Here is a 27,428-nt window from a genome sequence, read left to right as displayed (position 1 = left end):
GAACCTGGCCAGATCAGGGGTCTTCTGTAGTGGCTGAATAAATAACTTCAAGAAACGTGTCCTGACGTCCTACTTCTTAAAAGCCATCCCTTCAGTTACAGAAAAACTGATTTGACAAGTGCCTGCGCAGACTCAGAAATATTAGAAGAGGCATGGAGGACCAAAAGAAGGACCTGCATACCTAACAACCCAATCTGCTACTGTGAAAATGTTTTTGTGCACAGTCCAATGATGAAAGGCACAATGGCTATGGAGTGTAGGTAAAGAGAGTGGTCAGCTTTGGAGGATCTTGCATTGACTTTGGGGGAAAAACACAGGTTAGGAGATCATTGGTTTGACAGGAGAGCAGGTCCACACCTCTAAAGCACTGCCAGAAGCAGCAGGAAAGCATGAGAGTGTCTATAGAACCAACAACACATACCATAGAGCCCTATTTCCATCAAGATAATCAACATATTAGAAAAGAGGTGCTCTCAAGCTACTGGGACAATTGTAGGCATTGCTGGCATTGCTGGGATGGCGGCCTAGAGGCACTGCTACATGGCCTACCTGTGCATGGATAAATGAGTATCTTTAAGTCTTCACGGAAGGGGAACGTTGGTGTCCATGAAGGACAGGAAACACACTGTAAGCAAGCCAGCAGATTCAGAGATTGAAGGGGACCTGGGACAGCTGAGTCCTTGTGATATGGGCTCGGAAGTGGTTACTAAGCAACTTGAAAGCAAAGTTGTATGTCAAAGGCTATAAGCCTCACTTTTGTATGTGAAAAACTGCTGTTTACATTAAAGTCAATAGTTTAGGTTTGTCCATTATGCATGGTATTGACAAAGGTTGAATGTCTTTGTTGTCTAATGGTAAAAAGTAATGTCAGTTGCAGTACTTCTTGTCTATATAACTATGATGGCTGCAATTAAAAACAGTAGGCATGACATTTATATAGTGACAATCCTACATTTTGTAGTGTTGTATTGCTCTTTTCAAGGTTAGGGGTTGCTAATGTGCATATTTTCACATAGTAAGTTACAGAAAGCTGGAAAAGACTAGACTTCGAAGGTTAGTGTCCCATATGACATTTCCTTAGGATATATAATTATCGCTCTGGGTGTTCTGCGAGGTCCATTTACAAGGGTTCCGATGTTCAATATCGTAAAAGTTTGTAACTTTGTGTGAAGCATTCAGTTGTTTGTGCAATAATGTACTTTTTCCTTTTTTTAAAAGACATAAGACTGACTGTACAATGACTAATTGAGTGTTGTATTATGCATTACTAAGTTCTGAGTTTCTGGCCCTAGCATATCTCTGGGTCAGCTTTGGCGTGCTCTGCCTCACTACATTGCAAATCAGACGCCCCTGTGTGAAAATCTTCAGTGAAGATGTCCTAGGACACTGGAGGTGAAAACCCTCCATTGACTCAAATGGGGCCCAGTAACTTCTGATTTTTGTTGGAATTCGTCACCCATATTTCTAACATGAAATGATTCTTCTTTTACGAATAAGCAGGGAGAACATATTTCATGGGTGCAAACACTTGGGGTACAACTCAAAAAGTTTTCACGTCTTTAGTTTCAGAATTTACATACCTTCATGTGGGAAGACAGTATCTATGCTGAACGCATACATGAAGAATACATTTGTTACAGCATAGCCTTTCACAATATGGTGTAAAACAACTGGAAAGTTTCCTCCCATGTGATTTCCAATGATGCACTGCACTTCACTGTCGTTGACTGATTGAACATCACATGCCACTTTGTCGATTGTCACTGTCACATCTGAACTGACAGACCCCAGTCCAGATCCACTGATTGTCACTGCTGTTCCAGCCACTCCTGAAAAGAAGTCACAAGACAATAGATGATATATTATATCTTGAAAAACTCTTAGAAATTGATCATTCAGCCTTTAGAACAGTCAAATGTTAAATATGTTACTAGCAATTACATTGCTTTAAAAGGACTACTGACCCGAGGTTCCTTAGCATATACTGTGAGCTTGATTGCATCATTGGCTCCTTTACATAATAAATAACACCCATTGAAGTAGGTTGTACATTTTTCAACTTGTCCCACACACAAGCAGATAAAGATTACAGAAAGTCATTCTTCTACACTTGGGATGATGGTGAAAGAAGCAGCGCTGGCAACTATATCAGCGGGGCCATTTAAGCCAACAGTTAGCTTGGCTAAAAAGACCCCTTTAAATAATAATGCAGCCCAAATTGTACGGGGTTACCAGGGCCATATAATGGCTTGGGGGAACGCCCCCAGCTCCTGAAAATATCAGGTAATCCCCAGGGGGATAAACGGTACCGTTTGTGGCCTGGCCAGGGTAGAAGGGTATCCCTAACCTGTTCCAGTTTGATTTTTTTTTAACCTTTTTTGAGGACAGGTGACCTGGGCCCCAAACCCTAAAATGACTAGCACTACATCTGTGTTGATGTAGTAGCAGAAAATCAGATCTTATCTTTAGGTTTGTGGGGAACGCACATCCTACGGTGCCTGATAAATATATATATTTTTTTACTTTTGATTGTGTATTAATTATTTTATTAACAAAATTAAATAATTGAGAAATAACAGCAAATGTAGTGACATGCAAATCCAGTGTATACCCATATAGAGCTATATAAACGTTGATCATGATACATGCTCCCAGTAGCAAACAATACTTATATATAATATTGAAGAGAGGTAGAAAAGTGTAGAGAGAGGTGAGAGAATAAGCTATAGAAGGAAGAAAGTAAATAGAGGATGGGAAGAAGGACACAGACAGAAAAAGGAGAGAAAGATGAAAACTACACAGCAGGGAAGAAAGAGAGTAGAGGGCGTGGGAAGAGATAGTGAGTACAATGATGGTATTGAGGAAAAAGCAAGAGTCTAAGCGAACAATGAGGGTAAGGGGGCCATCTTGCAAAAAAGGGGGACTATATAAGAAGAAAATTACTTGCTTTGTCCATAAAATTGTAAATGATCTTGTCATATGAGGCAGTCTAGTACATCTAAGCAAGCTATTGCTCATGTGACAGCAATTGTGGAGAGCGTCAATGTCACAAAACGCAGATGTTGGCACTTTATAATGGCAGTGACGAGCAATGGAGAGCATGGTGAGTCAATTCCGGAATGACCGATACCAGAGGCGCAACTAGAGCCAAATTTCGGGGGGGGCTAAGAAAAAATTTCGGGGGGGGGGGGGGGCTGAACCTTTCATCAGTAGGCAGCGTGGGCTGCAGGGGCTCTTAGAAGGGGTGAAACAACTGCAAGGCCTAATTACCATTTAAATGGTCTTGTAACGACCTGTGAAACGTTCGGGTGCGGCTCTGTGTGTGCCCGGGATCTGTCTCATCCCGGGCTACCACACACGACGGCGGGGGGGCTGAAGCCCGGTGAGTTCAATGGGTGTTGCGTGCCTGACCGATACGTCATGAAGGAGAATTAGGGAGTCTAAAGTTGTGAGGGCAAATCCATAGATTTCCAGACCATAGTCTCTACTGACGTCCAGGTATTTGAAACCCTATTTTCTAAAAAACTACTGAATGGATTGACACAAAATCAGAAAAAGTACCCTTTCTGGGTAAAGATGTAGCTTTCTGACAACTTTGGTGCAATATCGTTTATTCCCTATGGGAAACTGGATTAGAAAAACATGTTTTGGGACACCCTCTTTTTCTCAGTTCCCGTTCGATGGATCACCCCAAAACCTTCCAGGAAGTAGCTGAGGTGGATGAAACCTATTTCCTTGAAAATTTTGTGACGATTCACAAAAAGGAACAAAAGTTAATAGCATACTAAAAAAATCAATTTCCTGCGGAAAAGTGTTCCTAACCTATGTATACTTGTTTCTTTTGATTCAGAAGGTGGGCTGTCTTTTCAGTTTTTACCACAGTATGAAGGCTGCAGGTGGTATAATCTTTAGCACCTCTAGACCTTGGTTCTCTTAAGTGAATAGTGTATTTTTTTACAAGTGTTGCATGGAGTGTACACTGTTCTTAGTAGATACTTTTACATACACTTTGGTGCATTTCTCATGAGAGTTTTGTTGTCTGCAAACAGTGTGGTGCAGAGTAAACTCTCTTCATAGAGTAAGCACTGTTTACAGAACCCACGTTTATACTCATATCAACTTAATTTCTCAATATAGGTTTGGTGACTGTGAGGAGATTGATAACAGATAAAAGCTGTCCATTGTAGGGCATTCATTTTGGAATAGACGCTGTGCCTCTTGAGGAACTTGGATTTTGCTGAACAGTGGTATTCTGATTGAACGCTGTGTGCAATGAGGGTTTCGCATGTATCGGTGGTTGATTCTTAACGTGGCTGGCTACCTGTGAAGTGTGTGGTATAGGGTCAATGGGCCCGATTCACAAAATTTATCTGAGACAAAATCCTAACTTTACGACTTTCGGTACTCACAGAAGGCGTTTAGGAGTACTAAAGTTAGGAATCCGAACTTTAGTACTCCTAAATGCCTTCTGTGAATACCAAAAGTCGTTAAGTTAGGATTTTTCTCAGTTTAATAAAAGTAAAGTTAGGAATCCTAACTTTAGTACGCCTCAATGTCTTCTGGGACACCGAAAGTCGTAATTTAAAATGTTCTCACTTTAGGAGTAGTAAGGTTAGGAATCCTGACTTTAGTACTCCTACATGAAAAAAAAAGAAAAAGGTACCCCCTACTTACTTTTAGGTCCAAGAGGAGGGGGAAACAGTGAATACTCTAGGAAAAACCTCTCAACAAACTTATATTTCTTGATAATCAGGCCTCTTAAGGCTCATTAACAGCAACCAACCCAATACCAGTGACATACAGCAACAATTATTAATAAAAAAATATTTTTATTGTAAATTTCTTCATACAAAATATTTTATACTTTTTTATATAATGATGGTACTGCCATTCATTATTGATCAGAGAAGCTTTTCATCATTATCTACACATACAAAATATATTTGAACAGATAAACAGACAGTTACCAGGATACCACCAAATTCTTCAACATATTAATATGCGAAACTACTGCATTGTTTTGAACATTTGATATCGACAATTGAACAATGAACGGATATTTGATCAGTAGATTGAATTAACATTGCTTCTAATTTTGCCACTATCTTCATCTCTGGCTGTGTTGAAGGCTGGTGATTAACATTTCAGCTCTAAAATCAAATAGAATAAATAAATGCACAGATAACCCCACACTCAACCATCAACACTTCAATATCACCTATCATACTATCTCATTCTCTCTAGCACTCATACATAAAAGAAGTACAGTCTTAGCAAAAATCCTAATCAGCTTGGAAGAGACAGATTATATAATTCTTTGTGATAATTAGAAAAAAAAACAATAAAAAATATATTATTGAATTAATTGTTGCTGTATGCCATTGATATTGGGTTGGTTGCTGAAAATGAGCCTTAAGAGGCCACATTATAAAAAAATATAGGTCAGTTGAGAAGTTTCTCCTAGAATGTTTAGTACTCCTAATGGCCTTCTATGAATACCAAAAGTTGTAAAGTTAGGATTTTTCTTAGTGTAGGAGTAGTTAAGTTAGTAATCCTAACTTTAGTACTCCTAAATGGCTTCTGTGAATACCAAAAGTGGTAAAGTTAGGATTTTGTCTCAGATTACGTTTGTAAATCAGGCCCAATGTTTTTAATAACACATGTTTGCTACACCTAAGGGAGTTGTTTCAGTGATGGCATTAATGGTGCTTCATATTATTCTGATCTATTTGTACTTACTTTTAGGCTTTTAATGCCATACTAGATTATAGAGCAATATGTGCAAATGAAGCTTGAATTATGTCATAAGTAATGTCATCAATTATGTCCTTTGGGATGTCACAAGTGAGGGCACAAGGATGTCAGAGAACATGTAATGAGTGATCCAATATGTGCGGTCATAAACTGTGCATGGCGAGGTCACAAGTTATACTTAGACCTGCTAAAACTAACTTGTGAATTTCTATGGTTATTTTAGTACAAGACAGTATTGTTGTCACTGACATTCGCTTGGCCTGTTTTTTTTTTTTAGTGAATTTCTAAGAGTTTGTTTTTAAATCAAAAACAGATCTTTTTATCACATTTAACTATAACTTTACTTTAACCTTTGTTTTTGTCAGTGAATTGTTAGGGTTAATAGTTTTTGTTTAACATGAAGTAATATTTTATTACAATACGTAAAGCCTTATAGCAGTGTGTGGCAGTGAGTTGACCACAGCGTAACACAAGACCCCATAATAAGACAATGCAAATAGAAGAATGAAAGAACCAGAGTGCAGGGAAAAGCAAAATAGGAGTTAAATATGATCATTCTCATAGGACAAATAACATAAATGAAGTATGAAAGGATATACTCACCTGTTGTAGGAAAAATTGATGTGATGCGTGGCGTATGGCTTTCAGCATATGTGAAGCTCAGCAGTGGGTACACAAATGAATTAACAACTATCTCTACATTTACAGCTCCATCATAGTGTGCTGGTGTGATACATTGCACTTTGCCAGGAGCAACAGAAACAACTTCACACAAATTACCACCAATGGTCACTCTTGTCATATTTGTGCCAAAACCATTTCCTGTGATGAATAATGGGGTGCCACCCATGATGCTTCCAGAATGTGGTGAGAGAGAGGCCTCTGCAGGACTGTTAAGGGTGAGACTACCTGTAGCTAGGCCTTTGCTTAAAACCACAACTGTGAGAGTGTAGACTCCGGCAGGATGCGGGGTCACATTGCAAGTAATATTGTTTTCAGTGACGTTAGTTGCCTCAATTTCCTCATCTCCAATGTACACAAGGATGTCTTCAACTCTGGACCCAAACCCTTCTCCTTCAATCACAATTTCTGTAGATACATTTCGCAAGATGGTGGGCACAACACTTGATATTCTCGATGTGACATTTGCGGAGTATGAAAATCTGCATGACCCTTTGCACTGAGCAGGGATACCATTTATGACAACTTTTAGATCCACACTTCTTTCAACATTAGCGTTTGAGGTGTCACATTCGATGTCTGTGTAATTCACAGAAACAATGGCACATGGATATCCAGCCATTGTAACCATTATCCCACTTTGTTGAGATGAAAACCCTGACCCGTGGATGGTCAGTCGGGTCTTCCCTGTGAGTGATCCAATATTCGGGGTCACAGAGTCCATGTGAGGGAGGAGGACGAAACGGCGATCAAACTCCCTGGTCAATGTGGTGATGGCTGCTCCAAGGTTCTGGACATTTAAGGAGATAATTTCTGCGATTCCGATGTCCATTCTATTCTGTGGGTCCACAGTGCATGTCAGTTCATGTTCACTGCTCAATATTACCATACATGGATAGCTTCCAATTTTCACCTAGAGCAAAACATGCATTAGAGATATACTTATACCACACTAAGAGACAGTTTATAAATTGAACTGTACAATTGGATTTATTCACCAATATATAATTAACTATTATGTTGAAATCTCTTTGGAGAGAAATATTCAGAAAAGTATAATAGTTAGGGTGACTATTCTAGAATCACTTTACTGTAAAAAAAAGGTCACAATCTACTAGCAAGACAATCTGCTTGTGTACCATCAGTTATGACTTTATTGTTACAGCATACCAAGCATTATTTCAGCATGGTGTTTCTAGTTGGAAGACAGTATTCACTGTGATATGTGAAAACTGTGAGCGTTGCAAAGCAACTTGTTTTCCATTAGGCCCACACGGAATACCGCAACCCTGCTGATAGGAGGGCAGAGGTTCTTGTGTATGTGCTTGACTGCTGTATTTCATGCCCACAGTCTTCACAGATACATGTCATTTTTGCCGGGCATTGTCCAGAATGATTAGTACTATCCGTGTAATTGCATTACATGCACAGTATTTATGAGTCAGGTCATTATGGTCTTGTTCTATGTACAATATACAATATATTTATATAATCATGTGTGGAGTCTCTTTTATGGTGTATTGATTGTATTACTGTATGAGTGTGTTGCACAAATGAATACTCATTCCCTCTGATAATAAGCCTAAATGCTCTAGAGGGTGAGCACAGGTTAACTTTGGTGTGTAACTTCCTTGCCCGGACTGGAGTGGTGGTTTCTGCCTGGCTTAGATGCATACCCAGGCCAACCATAAACCCCATTTGTAATACTGATATGTTAAAATCTGGGTTCATATTTGACCTATTAAGTCTAATCTTGTACATTTTGGGACTTAGGATATTGTTTGTGTATCTGACGCTGCTTCAGAGACCCAACTACACTTGCGTTAAAGCCATTTCATATTTGCATCACTCATTTGCCTTAAATCCCAGTTTCAACTCACCCTGTTTGTCAGTGTTCTTAGAAAGCATCTGGATCTCAGACATCAAGGACGACTACACATGTCATTATTAGGGGAGCCACATTTTCTATGAGCAGATGATGGCCATTTGTGCCTGAATGGGGTAGTTCACAATGGGGTATTTTAGTGAGTTGGGCTTTCCAAGACTCAGCCCTTCTGTCCAGCACGCATTTTTGAGGTAGTGCATGCAAATTAGTATAGAATCTTTCTGAACTTGACTGGGGTAAACTTATTGATAATAGCCTTTGCTGTAAAATGGCACTCTTATTTCAATGCTCTCCTGTGCCACTTTGGTATCTATGTTACAAAGTACCATAAAAAAGTTTTGGTATCACTGGCAAAGAAACTACACATCTGCAGACTACAATGTGACATGGGATCCATATCATCTTTTTACAGATCAGGATTGGATTTTCTATCAGTGGAATGCTGACTCCTCTTATAATAACTCTTGATAGGTTCACCAGCACTTTAAATGTTAGTATGACCACAAAGGAGGCCACATCTCTCCCTGTTAAAAGAATATTTTCTACTGCTTTACATGGGAACTATTGCTATTATGGTCTTATAAAATGTATTGCACACTGTTCAGGCTCACTGTTGCTTATCTGAGACATGTCATAAACAGGATATGCAATTATTTCGAAACTACTTGTGATAAATTACTAGTATGTTAATGAATATATTCACAAAAAGACATTCTATTCGTTTCAGATTGTTTGTGGTTGCCCTTTTCATCCCCCTCGCTTCTGCAATGTGCCCTGACGAAGATGTGGCGATAGATTGGCCCTAGCACCGAAACGCGCGTTGGCTCCTTGAACCTGTCCTGTTACCTAACCATCTGGTCTCCTGGTTTTCCTAGGGAGCCATTTCAGGACAGAAGATATCGTTAAATCTGGCAATTGTTGTGTAATTTGTATTGGATGACTGAAGCATGTGAGAGTATGTGTGAATCCTTTTAGGCTTGGGATGTTTGGGGAATGGTTGAGTTTTGAATGCATGAAGGGATGTGTTGGAAATTGAACGATTGATTGAATGCCTACCGCATTTTGTTTAAGATGTCCAACTTCTCTTGAATTATTATTGTATAATGTGTATTTATATCTACTTTGTATGCTTCTTAAAAAAAAGGAATGAAATAAATTAAGAAAGCTTTTTTCATAAATGAGTTGATGTCTTGATGTCTCTCCCGTCTCAGTGAGCCTAACACTGCGTATTTAATCTAAGGACTTGTGCCAAGCCTTGATATATTGGAAGGGGCAGACTGTTTTTCTTGTTCTATTTAGGTAAGTTCTGTACTGAGATAGGTTCACCCCATTTTTCCCATTCAACAATTTGGTGATTTCTAGGGGCCCCATGTATGACTATCTAATTTTGCGAGTCCCTAATTGCACTTTTTTGTGACTCACAAAGAGGGACTCGCAAAATGAAATGTACTAATGTGTCTCAGACACATTAGGGATCCCAAATGGCTTCAAAATGGACCTGCCTCATCAATTTTCATGAGGCAAGTCCCAATTTGCAACCCATTGGGAATCGGCAATAACACAGGGATGGTGGCCTGCTGGGAACAACAGACCACCATTTCTGTGTTTCCTTTTAAATAAAGCCACTTTTTTTAAAATGCAGCCCATTTTCCTGGAAGGCCAATGGGATGCATTTAAAAAAGAAAAATGCGAAGTAGGCAGTGGTCCATTTGACCACTGCTTGGTCTTGAAAAAATGTTTTCACTGACATTCAGAAAGGGGAAGGAGTCCTCTGGTGAGTCATTCCGGTTTGTGACTGGCTTACCGCCTACTTGAACTAGGCAGTAAACAGTGATTGTATTGCGACAACACTCTCTTCTAAAAAACAGTGGTACATGCATTTGCGACTCGCTATTAGGAAGTGATGTCCTCAGCACGCCCTTTCCTAATAGGGACTCACAACCCCTATTTTGCAATTCAGAAATAGGTGATCAACTTGCAAACGAGGGTTAGTACATTGCACAAGCCATTTTAGCGGTCGCAAAAGGCATAATTCTCTGTTTGCAACACCTTGTGCCCCCTGTAGTTTAGCTACTTCTAGATTTATTGCAAACTTAAGATTTGTTTATGTTATTCCACCAAATGTTTAGTATTCTTCCTATTTCTTCTCTTGTACCAAAACATTCAGCCAAATGAACTGACATCTTTAAAGTCCCACATATCTTTAAAATGACAGTACCATAAAAACTACACATTTTAGACTACTTGTGACCTTCATTTAAAGTTTCCGGGTAAGAAAGCTCTACCTTAAAATTAAAAAAGAGCTGTGTGTCTTCAGATGCTGCTTACCTCATTGGCACAGGAAATATTACTGAAGCCACTTCCTGTGATTGTTATTGGATCTAAGACTGTGCCACTGGATGGTGTGATGCCGGTGATGGAAGCAGAGTAGCAATTTGAAAACTCGAAAAAGATGACATTTTCACTTGAATTTCCATTCAGGAGCTGACTGCATTCAGGTTCCTGGGCTCTGCAGTCTTCTGCTGATCGTTGAATGTCAGCTGGGGCCAGAGCTGAGGAGAATAAAATACCTTGGCTTAAATGCTGAATGATTACATTGGACTTGAAGCATGAAGTGAAACTAAATGTTTAGAAAACGGTCAAGAGAAATCCTTCTTGCTACTCCTCCGTGGGTAATCTCAGAAGGACCTCAGTTAAGTCTAGCTGTTCGAAGTATGAAATTTGGGTGCACTGGTATCTACTTGCACCAATGGAAAATACTGTGCAAAACAGGTAGAAAACTGCTGGAATACATGTTTGTATGCATCTTGAGCCATTAGTAAATGCCATCTGGCTGAACGAAAATACACTACTGATGACAACAATACAGTACCATCCATTAAGTCACACAGTGCAATCTCTGTAGAAAGAGGCAGAGCTTGTGTTTCAGACACAACTCCCTGGTGATGTTATATGTCATCTCGTCACGTCATTATGTCTACTGCCAACACACAGCCAGCACTGTGGTACCTGTTCTGATGTTTAAAGCTGTTATGAGTAGTAGAAGTTGACCTTATTTTTGGGGCGCCATTTTCAGTAAGTATATCTCATTGAATTGTGGAATGGCAGTAGATTTTCACTGCCAGAGAGAACCTGATGAGTCTCTCCTTCACTCCACACAGTCAGGATTCAGAGCCTGTTACTCTACTGAGTCAGCCCTTCTCTTCTCTACAGAATGTCTGAGGCAAATGGCAGATGAGGGGCAGACAGCAGCATTGGTACTTCTAGATCTTAGTGCAGCTTTTGAAACCGTGCTGCACACAACGCTGCTGTCTCGCCTCTCGGATATGAGAGTGGTAGGATCTGCCTTTGAATGGATTAAATCTTTTCTTGAAAACAGGAGTTTTCAAATGCATTGTCCTCCATTCAAATCCTCCCCCAGGAAGCTGAGACATGGGGTTCCACAGGGCTCCAGTTTGAGCCCTACCTTGTTCAATCTCTATATGGAACCCCTGGCCCACATTGTGCAATCTTTCGGAGTGGATATTGTCACGTATGCTGACGATACCCAACTCATGATTAAACTCACGCACAATCAGGAAGATGCCACCAATTTCTCCAACTGCCTTCTTTCAGGTTGGATGAATAACAACTGCCTACGCCTTAATGGCGACAAGACGGAGCTTTTAGTCATCAGTAAATCCTTTTGTGACTGGTCACCTGAGTGGTGGCCAACTGAACTGGGCGCAATTCCTTCTCCATCGGAATCAGTCAGGAACCTCGGAGTTATGCTTGATGCTGATCTCTCTTTTAAACACCAGGTCAGCAAAATCACGGGTAGATGCTACAGCATACACAAAACTCTTCGCAAAATCCTCAACCTTCTTCCCATCAACGCTAGGAGAAGCCTCATCCACTCATTAGTCACACCTCATCTTGACTACGGTAATGCCCTGCTCCTAGGTTTAAGTAAGAAAGGCTTACACCAACTGCAGTGGAGCGTATTAAGTTCAAGGCGCTTTGCTTTGCCCACCGCATTGCCCAAGGAAAGGGCCCAAGATACCTGCAAAAGCTCCTTACCGTCCATCGCCCCATCCGGAACCTGAGATCGGCCAGAGCAATGTTGTTTAAACTCCCTCGCATTCGCATGGCCAGGATGGGAGGCCGTTCCTTTAGGTTTTTGGCAAGTAAACATTGGAACGAACTGCCCACAGATCTTCGTATGGAGCCATCAGAAACAAGATTCCGTTCAAAACTTAAAACCCATCTTTTCCCTGTCAACTACAACTAGTGTTTCTAGCTTAATTTTCCCCCTACCTCCGGTTTTCTGCCTTCTAGGGTCTTACAGAAATTTATAGCGCGGGGACACACTGTTTTAGTGTAACCAGGCGCTCTAGAAATGGCTATATTATTATTATTATTATTATTAACCTGGTATAGCGAACTTTATCATTAAACTGATTTACCAAATACATCTTTAAAATATTGAATGTTTTAAACTCAATATATCTCCTTAAATGTTCTTCAGTAGCTACACATCTCATTACTATTCATGAGCCTTGGTATCCATTTCTTCTGGTGCAGAGACAGAATACCGAGTTTTAAAAGTCGACATACACAAATATTGAGTTGGAAATATCGTGATACAGAAATATTGACAGCAAGAATATCGTGGTCAAGAATATCGACTTGCATGTAAGAAATGCCATTTTTCTAAATATCAAAGTTATTATTATTGTTTGCAAAAATATAGTTGTTTATAATATCAATGTTTTAATTAGTGTTATGTATTTTAGTATGAATTTTAAAAGTATGTGATCTATTTTTTTGTATGAGAACTGCTTTTGTTTTTTTAATATATGTGTTCAATTTTTAGTAGTTGTTAATTTTATTTTATTTAAAATGTGCGTTTTTTTAGTTCTGTAGCAGGTTGTGGGTTTATAGGGAAATAGGGTGGGAAGTCATTTAATTATAATTTTGTTTATGTATTAGTATTTCATTAAGTTAGATTTTATAGTGCTAATTGTGGGAATTAATTCATTATTAATGTATTAATAATTGATTGTTTAATTATGATGAATATTTAATCTTTAATTATGTGTAGTTTCTTTAGGAGCGGGTTGTGGGTTTAAAGGGGAATAGGGTGGGAAGTAATTTCATTATAATAAAGGTATTAATATTTTTTACTTAGTAATATTTATTTAATTATATATTGTATAGTGTTAATTTTGGGAATTAATGTATTATTTATTTATTAATTGGTTGTTAATTATTATGAATTAGTTAATTGGTAAATGTGTTAAATGTGTCATACTTTAAGGAGCAAGTAGTGGGGATTATAGGGGAATAGGGTGGGAAGTAATTTATTTGTAATTAATTAATAATTGTTTGTTAATTAATGCTAATTAATTAATTAATAAAAATGTAAACATGGCAATGTTGTAAATAATTTTCGATGTAAGTTGTGGGGTTTATAGTGATAAAGGGTGGGAAGTAAATTATTTTAAATTAATTAATACGTTGTTAATTGATATTAATTTATTAATGTAAAATTTGTTATGAAAATTGTGTAATTATTTTTAGGTGTGGGTTGGGGTGTTTATTGGGATAGAGAGTGGAAAATAATTTATGTTTAATACTTAATAATTAGTTGATTTTTATCATTATTTCATCAATTGATGAATATTTATGGCAATTGTTTATTTTTATTTTGTGTGTGGGCTTGGGTTTTATAGGGCTAACGTTTGGGGAGTAAATACATTTTTATCTATTTTAAATAGTTTTTTAATTAATAATATGTCTTTAATTGATATTAATTATGGAGGTACATATTTTTTAATGTAGATGTGTATTGTGAATAGTGTGGTGTTATAGGGTGGGAAATAAAAAAGATTACATTTATGTAATAATGTTTTTGTTTAAAATCTATTTTATTAAAAAAGTTTTTTGTTTGACAATTATTTAAAAAAAAATGAAATAATCTTTCTAGGTATTTGTTAGTTCATTTTAACATTGTAATCTTTTGTAATGTTTAATATTTTTATACATGTTTTATTTTTTGTTTTATAAAATCTTTTTTTTTGTTGTTGATATTTTGTTTGTTTTTAATTTTGAATTGACTCCAGTAGAAAAATTAAATTTTACCCCTCCGCTGACCAACACTTTCCCTATTGTTGCACTGACTGGAGTGGGAATATTATTTTTTACCCCTATGCTGTCCAACACTTTCTTTACTGTTGCACTCACTGGAGCGGGAATAGTGTTTTTTTACCCCGTGGTTATCTAACATTTTCCCTACTGTTGCGGTCACTGGAGTGGGAATATTAAGTATTACCCCTCCTCTATCCAAAACTTTTCCTACTGTTGAACTCACTGGAGTGGGAATAGTAAAATTGACCCCTCCGCTATTCAACATTTTCCCTACTGTTGCACTTACTGGAGTGGGAATAGTAAGTTTTACCCCTCTGCTATCCAACACTTTTCCTACTGTTGCACCCACTGGAGTGAGAATAGTAATTTTTGCCCCTCCGCTATCCAACACTTTCCCTGATGCTGCCCTCACTGGAGTGGGAATAGTATTTTTTACCCCTCCTCTATCCAACACTCTACCTACTTTTGCACTATCTGGAGTGGGCATAGTAATATGTACCCCTCCGCTATCCAACACGTTCCCTACTGTTGAACTCACTGGAGTGGGACTAGTAATTTTTACTTTTCCGCTATCCAACACTTTCCCTACTGTTGCACTTACTGGAGTGGCAATAGTCATTTTTACTCCTCCGCTATCCAACACTTTCCCTACTGTTGCACTCAATGGAGTGCAAAATGTAAGTTTAAAGACCATTAAATCTTTTAATGTTTTAATTTATAATATAATGTTTTTTTAATTAGAGTTTATGTTATAAGTATATGTAAATATGTATATATTCATTTATTAATCTTTAAATATATTTATAAAATTATAAAATACATTAAAATTAATAGCTTATTAATTGTTTTAAAGTGTATATATATATATATATATATATTACATTGTATATGTGCATGCTTAGATTTTTTTATTAAGTGTATTTCTTATATTTCTTGAAATGTATATTAAATCTAAATACTTTTCTTGAGGTAATTTTATAATTTAATATATTTATTATTAATTTTTATATGAATAAAAAATCGATATTTTGTACACCTATATTTTTTACATCAATAGTTTTTTTGATATTTTTATACTTACCATTATAAATATAGGATGTCAATATTTTTGACATCGATATTTAGGACTTTTGTTTTTGTGTATGGGGATATTTTGGGCGTCGATATTCTGTCAGTGAAACATTTCTCCCATCCCTGCCCTTTTGAATCACTAAACAAAAATAATGCATCTTTGGTAGTATGTTGTTAATCTCTTTATAGTGAGGCAGTATGAAGACTGCAAAACATTTTAAAAAGCAAGCCTTGCTAAATGTCCTTGCCCTGGAAGGCATACCTGTACTATACAAACGCAGGCACAGGCTGGCACAATTATTCCATGAATGTGAACTTGTGAAGTTCAAATGACTGGAGGAACTACTTGCACTGCATCTAGCCAGCGGTGATATGCCATTCCCCTAAGCTGATGACATTAACGCTATCAACAAACAGCCACTAAAAGGCTATGCTAAAAGCAAGGCACCAAATTGTGTCTCTTTCTTGAAATAGAAACTATCACACAACGATTGATGAACAAGGCAACTCATTCCTAACAGAATAATATACTTAAGATAATGTTGTATCACATATATGAAATATTCACCTGTCTTGAAGTTGAGGATGGGATAATGGGACCTTTTAAATCAGAATTACCTGGATTATGTAGAGCCTCCTGTCCCCCGACACGAACATGCAGCTGAGCTTTTCTTTCAGGCAGTGGCAGCACTATGACTCTCCCTTGCAGAGAAAAGCTGTTGGCATTACTGACACTGCCACTGCTGTAGTAGTACACTCCTGGAGATGTGAACTGGTATGAAAATGAACCTGAAAAATGATTGTGAGTTCAAAATTGAGCACATGTCAACATGAAAATGGCATTTGCATGCACAAAGCTTGATTTAATGATAATATGTTTCTTCCATTTCTCTTAACTATACACCTACATGTTGCATATTTACCCACCAGTGTAAGGATAGCAAACAGCCCAAAATAGGAGGTGCTCCAGAGACGATGGGAAATGATTATCACACTCAGTAAAACCTGATTCTAGAATTTGTTATTTATCAAGTGTAAATTTCACTGCCTCCTAGGAAGTTAGCCAGGTCCGTATGTGATCAGGTTGTAGTGTAGTTCCTATTTCCCTAAAAGGCTCTGTGCATTGGAATAATATACATTATAGGTATTGCATAGGGCTGAGGTCAGTATGCCTCTTTCGAGTTAATTAAACTTAATTACTTTGTGCGCTAGCTAACTCAGAGGCCAACAGAAACTCCTTGTAAACAAGAAGGGAGTAGTTTCGGGCAACCGCATACATTTGACAACTTGTTTCCCTTTAGAATCGGAACACTCTCAGAATCATGGAAACAATAGATAACAGTTTCACTCAGCTAATCGTGCATGCTTAGTTTATTCAGAGTTACACAGAAAGAATAGACGGGCGTTTCAATAAAAAGGAATTGTTGAACAGTCTTATTTCTCGTGTAAGAGATATGAGCTGTTACAATCATAAGACAGTATGCGAGATATATTATGTACAGCGTAAGCAGTAGAAATAAATAATACTGCAATAGCATTGTCTTTTAGCTATGACACATATTCACATACATAAATCACATAAGCTAAAAATGTGAGTACTCATGAGATGCTTCTCTAGTTCTACCACAGTATAACTAACCTAAGTGTAGTACAAGGTGAGAAGTAGGTGATGTATTCTATAGTATGATATGCTATAGAATGCCAAGTCTAGTATGCTAATTGTGTATGCTAAGTTTGTATGCCTAGAGTCCCTCTAGGTTCTAGTCAGCTCCATACCTTAACAATGAGAGAGGTGGGAATCTATTTCCTGGATCTCGAACTCTAACACCCCGCAAAGGGAGTCAGAACACTGGAAGCTAGATTCTCTGCAAGCAGGGATGACAGCCTCTGGTCTGTGCGTCAGGCCGGGACACGGGCTCCTCCAAAGTCGAGGTCTCCTCGTTACAAGGGATGGTATATTTATATCTGGTAGGTGGCTAGGAATGTTAGCATTGAAGTAAAGTCGGGCAGAGGAAGATATCAGGAAGGAACCCTTAGGGAATATTGGTTCATCCTAATAAATGAGTTCTTGGAGAAATCAGAAATCCTGGGGTAGGGAATCTCCCAACAGCTTAAGGGTCTGATCTCTAAGAACTCGTTGTGACGTTGGGGTGGGCGGATGTAGGTGACCGTGCCTGTATTTGGATAGCATGGCTGATGCCTAAATAAGGACTGGAATCTTATGCCTATATTAGGGCAATACAAATTGTGCCTATATAAGGACATGTATTGGGAAAAACCTGTATACGGACACCTAAAGTGGAATACAACAAGGGTGTCAACTTTATTTCGTCTGCTAATCATTTCAATTTATCGGCACAGCAGTTAGGACTGTCTAGCCCATCTGCAATCATGGCCAAGGAATCTGTTTCCCTATTTTGAGTATGTGGATCCATTCTAATCCTTGAGTGCACTCCAGCTTGTGCAGGGATCGTAATCGGGCAAACACTGCCTACACTCTAAAACACGATTATCCCCATTTAAATGTTGATAGGGAAACAATGGTGGTATTAACTAGGGCAGAAATGTCCTGCATATTCCAGTACATGCAGATTATGGTGTGGAACACACCAGTTCCTCATGTAATACTCCCTTTTCTTAAGAGTACTCAGAATAGGAGGTAGTTATCTCACTCTGTAAATACCTCACCCATCTCTCTCTGAATGTGTATCGGATGACTCCTGAAAGAAACGAGAGGAACGTGTATCAGTATCCTGATACCTGTCTGGCTTTCTAAGATTGTCACAGTTTATAAGATTGTATAATTTTTCAGAGGCTTTCCGCTGAAGAGACCCACCCAATGATCTTAGTTTGTCTTTATTTTTTGCTTATTATCCTTCTTCTTCATCAAAGAATCCGGTGCTTGCTGGAGATATCCTTTTCAGAATTATTCTTAAATTGTGATTTCCCAGGCCTGGCTTCCAAATGATCTCTACCTAGCGTAGAATACATTTCTTCAATAATTTTGGGTAATTCTGGTTCTTGTTGTGCAGTAGTGAAATCCCTCAAGCATTGGTGTATAGCTAATGCAGCTGCCTCCCCTTTTATGTCACCTAACATAATTGTAGATACTGCAGCAAAACTGCCCATCAATTTCATCCTAGAGTCCAGGGCAAGTGCTGCCCATACTCATTCATAAGCTGCTTCAATATATCAAATAAAAAGAGCAAGTTAAGGGATATCACGTGTTCTGGTATAAACAGCGAATAAACACAACAGGAGAAAATCCGTTGACCAAGGTGAGACCGTGTACTAGTTATAGCAATAATACAGTGTCTCAACCGGAATGTTACGTAAACAGGCAGATGAGGGTGTGAATAAATCGCATAGTAAAAGGAAAAAAGAAACAATGGAGACCAAGGGATAGTACAAAATTGGTATTCATATAATGAAGCACAATAGCACAATTAAATTGTAGTAACCATATCAACCAAAAGTGTACTGTCAAAGTGTTGGGGATAAACAGACCAGTGACACAAGTGATTATAAAACAACGTAAGGCGGCGCAAAGTGAGAAAGTAATCTGTGATGGTCAATATACAGTATTTACAGTTATATACAAGTTTTCATTGTTTACAAATTGACCAAAAGAGCGCCCCAAATGGCGTTGCAGGATCGACGGCGTTTCAACCTCTATGACTTGAGGTCATCATCAATGTTTTTCTGAGGGCGGTGAAAACCTAGCACCATTCCAGCTGTAATTAAGGTGTTTATGATAGAAAAAATGAATACCTTGTCGAGATATGAAAATATTTCCAAAAGACTTTCATTCTGTCCTATTGTGTAGAGGTGCCTGTATGCCCAATGCTGTGTGGTATAGATAACATAAATTCACACTGTAAGTCTAGTGGGATCAATTCTATGCCAGATTTGAAAGATAACCGATGAATAAATAAATGTTTTCCATGTAGACAAATATTCTGGACTTTTCACTTATGTAAATATCCCATAAATTTGACATGGATCCATCCTTTTTGGAATTCCCATGGATGTGGGCTAGCACATAAATAGCATTCAGATCACAGTGACTGATAACTGCCTTAAATTCCCTCGCTTGGCCAATGCACCTGGTTATTGGAGCCTTTGAACTTCTACACAGGCTAGGACTGGTTTGCATTAGAAATTGTTCAAATGCTCATGAAGATATGTGACAGGTGGGAGTAAGGGTTGAAAAGACCTCTCTTTGATAATCTGTTTCCATGGCATTACGTTGCCTGGTAGCATGACTAGGCATAAAGTCATGAAATAGAGTTTGACTTTAAGTCTCCTGCTTCATGGACAATTGATGTCCAGCAAAGCAGCAGCAGCATGCTATCTCCCTCTCTTATAATCTTTATGAGGTAGCCCCACTGATAAGTCATGGCTGCTGTTGCAAAATGACATGACAGATGCTGTCCAGTTGTTTCCTTGGAAGTCGATCCATCTGTGTGAGGAGGTATACTATTTGGTTTTATATTTGACTCAAAGGTTTGGGAAGGGTATCCTTCTGACAATAGAGTTCAGACACAAACATCCTTTAGTGAACTGAATTCTACTTTCTCATAACAAGTACTCCATTAAGACCTCCTGTTCCTCTTTTTGTGGCACAGGATGCTAGTCCTCTCTAATACTCTCTAAACCTGTGCTTACTGCCGGGGGGGGCTTTATGGGTGACATTCTAAGTTATATGTTGCCAAAAGAGCTTGTAATTATTGTACAACACTTGAAACCCTTTAATCTCATCCTAACCAATGGATCTAGCCTTGAAGGTAGTGTACTTCATGGCAAGTAGATACAAGCTCTTGCGAAGAGTTAAACAGTTTTTGTCTTCATTGGGAGAGCTGCTTCGGGATTGAAGGTTTCTACTCTTCTCCTGCAGTAAGCTTTCTAATGCTTGTGACCGTCCCTGGGAAGGAATCTCAATAATTGATCCTTGTGCTTTTACAAGGCAGTGCTTTTCATAAGGAAGTGATAGCTTGCTGGACCAAAGCTGTCATCAGAAAGGAAAACAAAAACTATTGGTATAAGAAGCACAACTAAACTTGTATTTAATGAGGCACGAGGCCGAATAGAGGATTTCTTATGGCATACGTTATACTAGAAGAAGACAACACAGTTATCCAAGCAACAATTAGCACAATCATTTTGTCATATGAGACACAATTTCACAAACTGCTTTCTCTCGTATAAGGTAAACATTCTTTATTATCTGATTCCGCAAATAGTGTTATAGAACAAGCACAGCCATTGCGTTTTGTCCCAATGCTTTGGAACTTTATCAGGGAAGAATACGTGCAGCACAAACGTCTGCCTGATATGATCACAAGACATTACTTTGAGTGCAAGTGTTATTCAGCCGGAAGAGTCGTATCCACATATAGCATTTGAGAAAATGCCTGGGAAATTTAGTAATCCCATTACAAATTGCATTTGCCTGTTTATCGACATGCCACAGGACTCAGGAAGGAAGGAGCTCGCACTTTGAGGCTTTTTCTTTTTTTGTCATCATGAGAAAACAGAGAATAGTGCCAGTGATGCCAGTGATAGTGTTTTAGCTGCATTATTGTCAGAACTCCCACCTACATACAATGAATCTAAGATGATGGGTGAGGGAAGTACTAATGTGAGTGGATATGCAGAAGTGGCTACAGCCCCAGGAAATGTTAATTCAAATGAAATGGAGGCTACACTTGAGAATATAAATGAGAATATGATGGGAAGGACTACTGGGATGTGTTCCCTCGGTGACTCCACAGCTCTTAATGCTCAAGATGCCCTTCTGGTTACTATTGGTCCAGTGGTCCCTACATACAATCAAAATTAAGTGGGAAATGCGAGACATAAATGTACTCTTCAGACTAAACCACAGTTTACAGGGAATGCCCCTACAAATTCAAGAGTGGGAGGATTTGTTCCTTTGATTCCAATTAGTGCAAGTTTTCCTTGTGGTGCGAGTGCTGATCCATTGATGAGTCAAACTGAATTTGGACCTTTTAGGGCAGTCCATGGACTACCAGAGATTGACACAATTGCATGGGAGCCACCCCTGAATACAAACAGTAGCACATTCAGAGAGGGAGCAATACCTAAAATCCCCGAGGGATAACATGATCCTGGTGTTCATGAATTGGACAAATGGTTGACAGCTCTTAACATTACGTCAAAAGGGAGTGGAAGTACAAAATTGAGTCAGGGAACAATTAAGTCAACATTGAAAGTAAATCTGGTGGATATAGTAAAACTGAAACTTGAACTGGATGAAATGATAAGTGGAAGTATTGAACTGGCTTGATTAGGTAACCCTATGATAAGCAAACGGACGGAGCCAAAAAGTATTAAATACATTCAGAATGGAAAAAAGCCCTACAAAGGAGCCACCAACTCTCTTTTTCTGATCAGGATAAAGATAATATGAGAATTCCCTGGGTTAAAAATGCAAATTCGGGAGTTAATCCAGAGCATTCAGATTTAGAGTATGCTGGATAAATGGTAGGACAGGTGGTCAAGGAGAAAGGGTCGAAAAAGATCTATGGGGGAAGCACCTCCTTCAGGGGAAAGCGGGGTGAGTGCTACGAGTTTCTCCTTCCAGAAAGTACCCAGCAGAAGTTACATGCATGCGCCTTGGAGTAGAAGTGATCGTGCATCATTCACAAGCGACTTCCCGAGATTGAGAGAAAAGCCTGTGGAGTGGTATAAACAGGTTGATCGGTTTGTGACAATTTAGAAGGTATTCTACACTGACTTAAATACTTTGTCTGAATATTGTTGTTCCAAGTGATTTGTGGGCTGAATGCAAAATATCCATAGTATAGCCTAAAAGGGAGCCGGAGAGACGCATGGTCCATCAGGTAGTGTAATGAGAAAGCATAATCAGGTGGAAATGTGCATAAAAGCTAAGGTAAGTTTTCAATATATCAATTGGGTTAAAATTGACAGACTGACCCAAGAACCTAAGGAGACGATTCATACATATTATGAGCCATTGTTGCAACTTTCAAGCAGTGCAGTGGGATGAGATGTTGGAACCTAAGGATATGGGACAGTTTGTGCCCAGGTTTGTGACAGGGTAAAGCCTGAAATTAGCATGATGAATCGAAAGTATTTGATATGTTGGCTGAATAGGTCAGTTGAATAGATTTTATGTTATGCCAAGTAATGTCATGATGAAATTAATATGAATCAAAAGAAACTCAATGAGAAGCTGATGATTGCGCAGAGGAAGGCCGCTCAGAGGGGTAGTTAGAATCAGCATTCTATGGGAAATGCGGCCTCTATGCAAGAAGTTTTGCAGCATGGAGCTCTGCGATGCAAGTTGGTGGAGGTTTCCAAACACAGGGTAGAGGTCCAGGTGTACCCATTGATTCAAGTACAAGGACTGTTGTTGCCACGTTGAAGAAATACAATCCTTGTCACAATTGTAATAACTTGGGGCATTAAAATCAGGATTTTTGTCTTAATTCAGCTAATCGTGGGCAAAATTTAGGGTTTGTCCACCCTCAGAAGGGTAACCCCATGCAATCACAAAATGTACAGAGACCATACTTTCAAAATGTTAGTGCACTTTCAGGTTCATTGATGAAAGTTCCACAATCCTCAATCCCACAGCAGACTGCAAATAATCCTAGATTTAATTCAAATTGAGTACCAAATGTGAAGCAGAATTCCTTTCAGAGCAATAACCCATTTCAGCAGTTTCCTGTGTTCACAGCGACAGAGAGTTATAGCTTTGATTAATCCTCCTGTTGGTGCCTGAGAGGGGAGGAAGGCTGTGCCCATTGCACAGTCTTCTAGGTAGACCAGAGTGGACCATATATAGATGCTGAAGTAGATGTCAACAGTATCCTTTTCAATTGATACTGGTGCTACCCGCTCTACTCTAAACCTATCCCTCCTGGGTAGAAAAATCCAAGTTCCAGGAGCAGAAAATAAGCATATATTGAGTCCTTTGACAGAAGAGGTAACTGTGAAAATAGGGTCTTTTGAGGAAAATCATCAATTTGTGGTGTGTGATTCATGCCCTGTGTGTTACTTGGGACGGGATTTGCTGTGGAAATTGAATTGCACCATTTAATGCACACCAAGGGATATAGACCTTCAGACAAATGATGAGAATATTGCTTTCAAATTAGCTAGTCAGAATCTGACTGTTATGGTGTTTCCAATGATAATGGTTGAAGAATTGGGGTTGGATCTTAGAGATACAGTGAGGGTGGAAGTTTGGAATTTTCAGAAAAGGATATTAGAGTCATCAAAAGAGTTGAGCCAGTTTGTATACAAGTAATCAAAATGTGAAGAACATGGGAACATCGCAATTAACCAGACCCCTGAAATGATTGCTGGTATTCCTCCGGTGATTGAGACAATGATTAAACAGGGTATTTTGATGGAGATTATGGGGAGTCCCTACAAATCGTCTATTATGGGTTTGAAGATACCAATTGGAAACTACTGCATAGTGCAGGACCTGGGGCAGATTAATTGTATAGTGGCCCCATGCTGTCCAGTAGTACCAAATCCAGCTGTTGCATTATTCTAAATTCCATGCAAAGCTGAATGGTTCACTGTCATTGACCTTGGGTTGCATAAGGACAGTCAGTTTCTCTTTGCATTTCGGTGTACAAGTGTATACGGAGAGTCCCTCTTTCCTAAACCAATCTTGAAAAAGAATCCGGAGTCCTGTATCATGCTCTGCAATTCAGTATTGGTGCAGTATATTGACGACCTACTGATTGCATCAGACACAAGCTTGCAAGACTGACACTATCGCCTTCTTGAACCATTTAGGTGAAAATGGACGTAAGGAATTTCCAAATAAGTTGCAGTACTGTTTGACAGAATTCCTGTATTTAGGACATTACAATGTGAGGGGTACAAGAAAGGTGTCACAAAAAAGAATATCGGCGAGCATACAAATGAATCCGCCAACACCACAGAAGAAAGTCAGGATGTTTTGGGAAATGGTGGGCTACTTTCAGCAGTAGATACCCAACTTTTCCCCAGTGGCAAGGCCTATACAGAGACTGATGCACAAGGATGTGTCCGATAATGACTGTTTAGTTGCCTTCCTAGAGTTAAGTGAAAGCCTCTGCTGCCCCTGGCACTAGGAATGGCTGGTTACAATACAGAGTCTTTGCTATTCTACAGTGAGACAAAGGGCTGCGCTGTCTCAGTGCTAACACAAAGTCATGGAGATGCCTGTAGACACATTGCCTACTTTTAAGCCACACTAAACCCAGTAGCCACAGCATTGCCTGCATGTCTCAAATCCATCATCACCACCCCCTTTTCTGAATCATTTTTGTCCACCATAAGCGTGGAAGGGTATACTCAGATGTGAGTCCCTAGCTCATTGCACCATCAGGATTCAAGCAAGCCGGGCCGAAGACGGCTGAAATGCCAGAAACCGGTCCCCGGTAGCTTGTTTCCTTCCCAGTATAAGAATTGGCTTGGTAGTTTGGTCTGCCCTGTTCCCATGATGCTCTGGGCCAGGGTCAGACTAATTTGCATATAGCCAAGTTCTGAGCTGGGATGGTGCAGTGAGCTAAAAAACGGTGATGGATCAAGCCCTGATCTTTGGACTGGGTAAGAGTGGTCTGCTTAATTCAGACACTCTGTTCATCACCACCCCCTTTTCTGAATCATTTTTGTCCACCATAAGCGTGGAAGGGTATACTCAGATGTGAGTCCCTAGCTCATTGCACCATCAGGATTCAAGCAAGCCGGGCCGAAGACGGCTGAAATGCCAGAAACCGGTCCCCGGTAGCTTGTTTCCTTCCCAGTATAAGAATTGGCTTGGTAGTTTGGTCTGCCCTGTTCCCATGATGCTCTGGGCCAGGGTCAGACTAATTTGCATATAGCCAAGTTCTGAGCTGGGATGGTGCAGTGAGCTAAAAAACGGTGATGGATCAAGCCCTGATCTTTGGACTGGGTAAGAGTGGTCTGCTTAATTCAGACACTCTGTTCATCACCACCCCCTTTTCTGAATCATTTTTGTCCACCATAAGCGTGGAAGGGTATACTCAGATGTGAGTCCCTAGCTCATTGCACCATCAGGATTCAAGCAAGCCGGGCCGAAGACGGCTGAAATGCCAGAAACCGGTCCCCGGTAGCTTGTTTCCTTCCCAGTATAAGAATTGGCTTGGTAGTTTGGTCTGCCCTGTTCCCATGATGCTCTGGGCCAGGGTCAGACTAATTTGCATATAGCCAAGTTCTGAGCTGGGATGGTGCAGTGAGCTAAAAAAACGGTGATGGATCAAGCCCTGATCTTTGGACTGGGTAAGAGTGGTCTGCTTAATTCAGACACTCTGTTCATCACCACCCCCTTTTCTGAATCAAATCCATGGCAGCAGCTTACCAAAAGTATCCTCACCATGTATGAGCAGTTCATACTTATAGCTGAGAACATAACGTTAAGGTGTTGTGCTGTTTTAAATCCTGCTACTTTGTTACCACTTCCTGATTGTGATGATGGCAAATTAGAACATGACTATCTCGATGTTAATGAACTGTGCACCAAGTTGAGACCAGACACACAAAATGAAAAACTACCTGAATCTGATTATGCATTGTTTGTGGATGGCCTTGTGTTTACGAGACCCAGAGGAATCACTGACAGCTGCGTATGCAGTATGCACAATTTCAGGAGTAGTGTAAGCTGCCTGGCTTAATGGAGTATTCTCCACTCAGGTGGCCAAATTGATTGGTCTTACCCGAGGATGCCGTGTTTCAAACCTGCTCAAGGTGACTATTTTCAGCATTAGTCAATACAGCTTTAGTGTTGTGCACAACTTCAGACAGCTGTGGTCTCAAAGGAGGCCCATAATGGAGAGCAAGTGCAAAACCTTTTGGAAGCTTTGAAATTGCCTGTGCAAGTTATGGTTGTGAATTTTGCAGAGGAGATGATTATGAGACAGTTGGCAACAGATGTGCCGATGAAGTCACAAACTATTGTGCTCATAATGCTTGCACCTTTAATGGGGAGTACACAAATGAAGGAGCAGATGAAACCGATTAAAATCTTGTGTTAACAGTTGCTGATACTTAGGAGGATGTAAGAGATTGCAAGAAGTTGTTACAGAGACAGAACAGCAGAGTTGTGTCAAAGCTGGTTGTGAGAGGAGGGATGATGACATTTGGGTTTCAGGAGATGGAGGTCTGATGTTGCTTTACAGGCTGCTGCCTCCTATGACTAGGCATTATCATGGACCAATGCAAGTGGGAAGGGATGCCACAGTTCAGTTGTTCCTGTGGACATTTTTAAATTCCAAATTCAGATTGATGGCTGAAACTTTGTGTCGCAGGTGTATTGTTGTCAACAGATAAACTTAGGGAAGAGGACTGCAATTACACTGAGTCACATAGGGAGGTCATTAAGTCCCTTTAATAGAATGCAGCTAGAGGTTATCGAGATGCCAGGTGCAATGGACTGAGATAAGTTCTGGTGGTTGTGTGCAACTTTTCACCATGGGCTGAAGCCTACCCGACCAGGAGAAATGACAGTCTCACAGTAGCTAAGATTTTGTTTAGGAAACTAATCCCGAGGTTTGGATTTCCAACGTCTATAGAGACAGACCAAGGAACCAATTTTAATAACAATGTCCTCAGAATGCTATGTGCAGCACTGCAAGTGGAGCAGATACTGCATAGCAGTTACTGACCTAAGGCTTCTGGAATTGCAGGTTAACTCAACCCTGAAATCCCAATTGGCTTCAGTGTGCACTTTGACATCTCGGAAATGGCCTGATGCTCTGCCTCTGGTGTTGATGATTTTCCGCAGTGTTACTGATCAGAGAACAGGATTGTCGTCCTATGAGATCATTATGGAGATGGCCATGCGACTGCCAGATTTGCCTGCAAATGCACTTGTGAACATTACAGTTCACATGATTCT

At 39.5% G+C, this 27,428-nt stretch overlaps 1 protein-coding gene across 1 annotated transcript in view; it reads right to left on the bottom strand.

Annotated features, from left to right (window-relative positions):
* Window positions 1–27,428, bottom strand: part of LOC147724580 (fibrocystin-L-like) — a 1,106,658-nt gene that overhangs the window by 464,405 nt on the left and 614,825 nt on the right. Inside the window, exons 38-41 of the mRNA XM_086966124.1 lie at window positions 16,139–16,309; window positions 10,649–10,872; window positions 6,358–7,348; window positions 1,581–1,829 (exon numbers count right to left, since the gene is read on the bottom strand). Coding sequence (XP_086822250.1) covers window positions 1,581–1,829; window positions 6,358–7,348; window positions 10,649–10,872; window positions 16,139–16,309 — 1,635 coding nt within the window. The remainder of the gene's footprint in view (window positions 1–1,580; window positions 1,830–6,357; window positions 7,349–10,648; window positions 10,873–16,138; window positions 16,310–27,428) is intronic.

This window comes from Lissotriton vulgaris, chromosome 4_1 (assembly GCF_964263255.1).
Source record: "Lissotriton vulgaris chromosome 4_1, aLisVul1.2, whole genome shotgun sequence".
Lineage (NCBI taxonomy): Eukaryota > Metazoa > Chordata > Amphibia > Caudata > Salamandridae > Lissotriton > Lissotriton vulgaris.
This window is presented reverse-complemented; position numbering and strand designations above follow the sequence as displayed.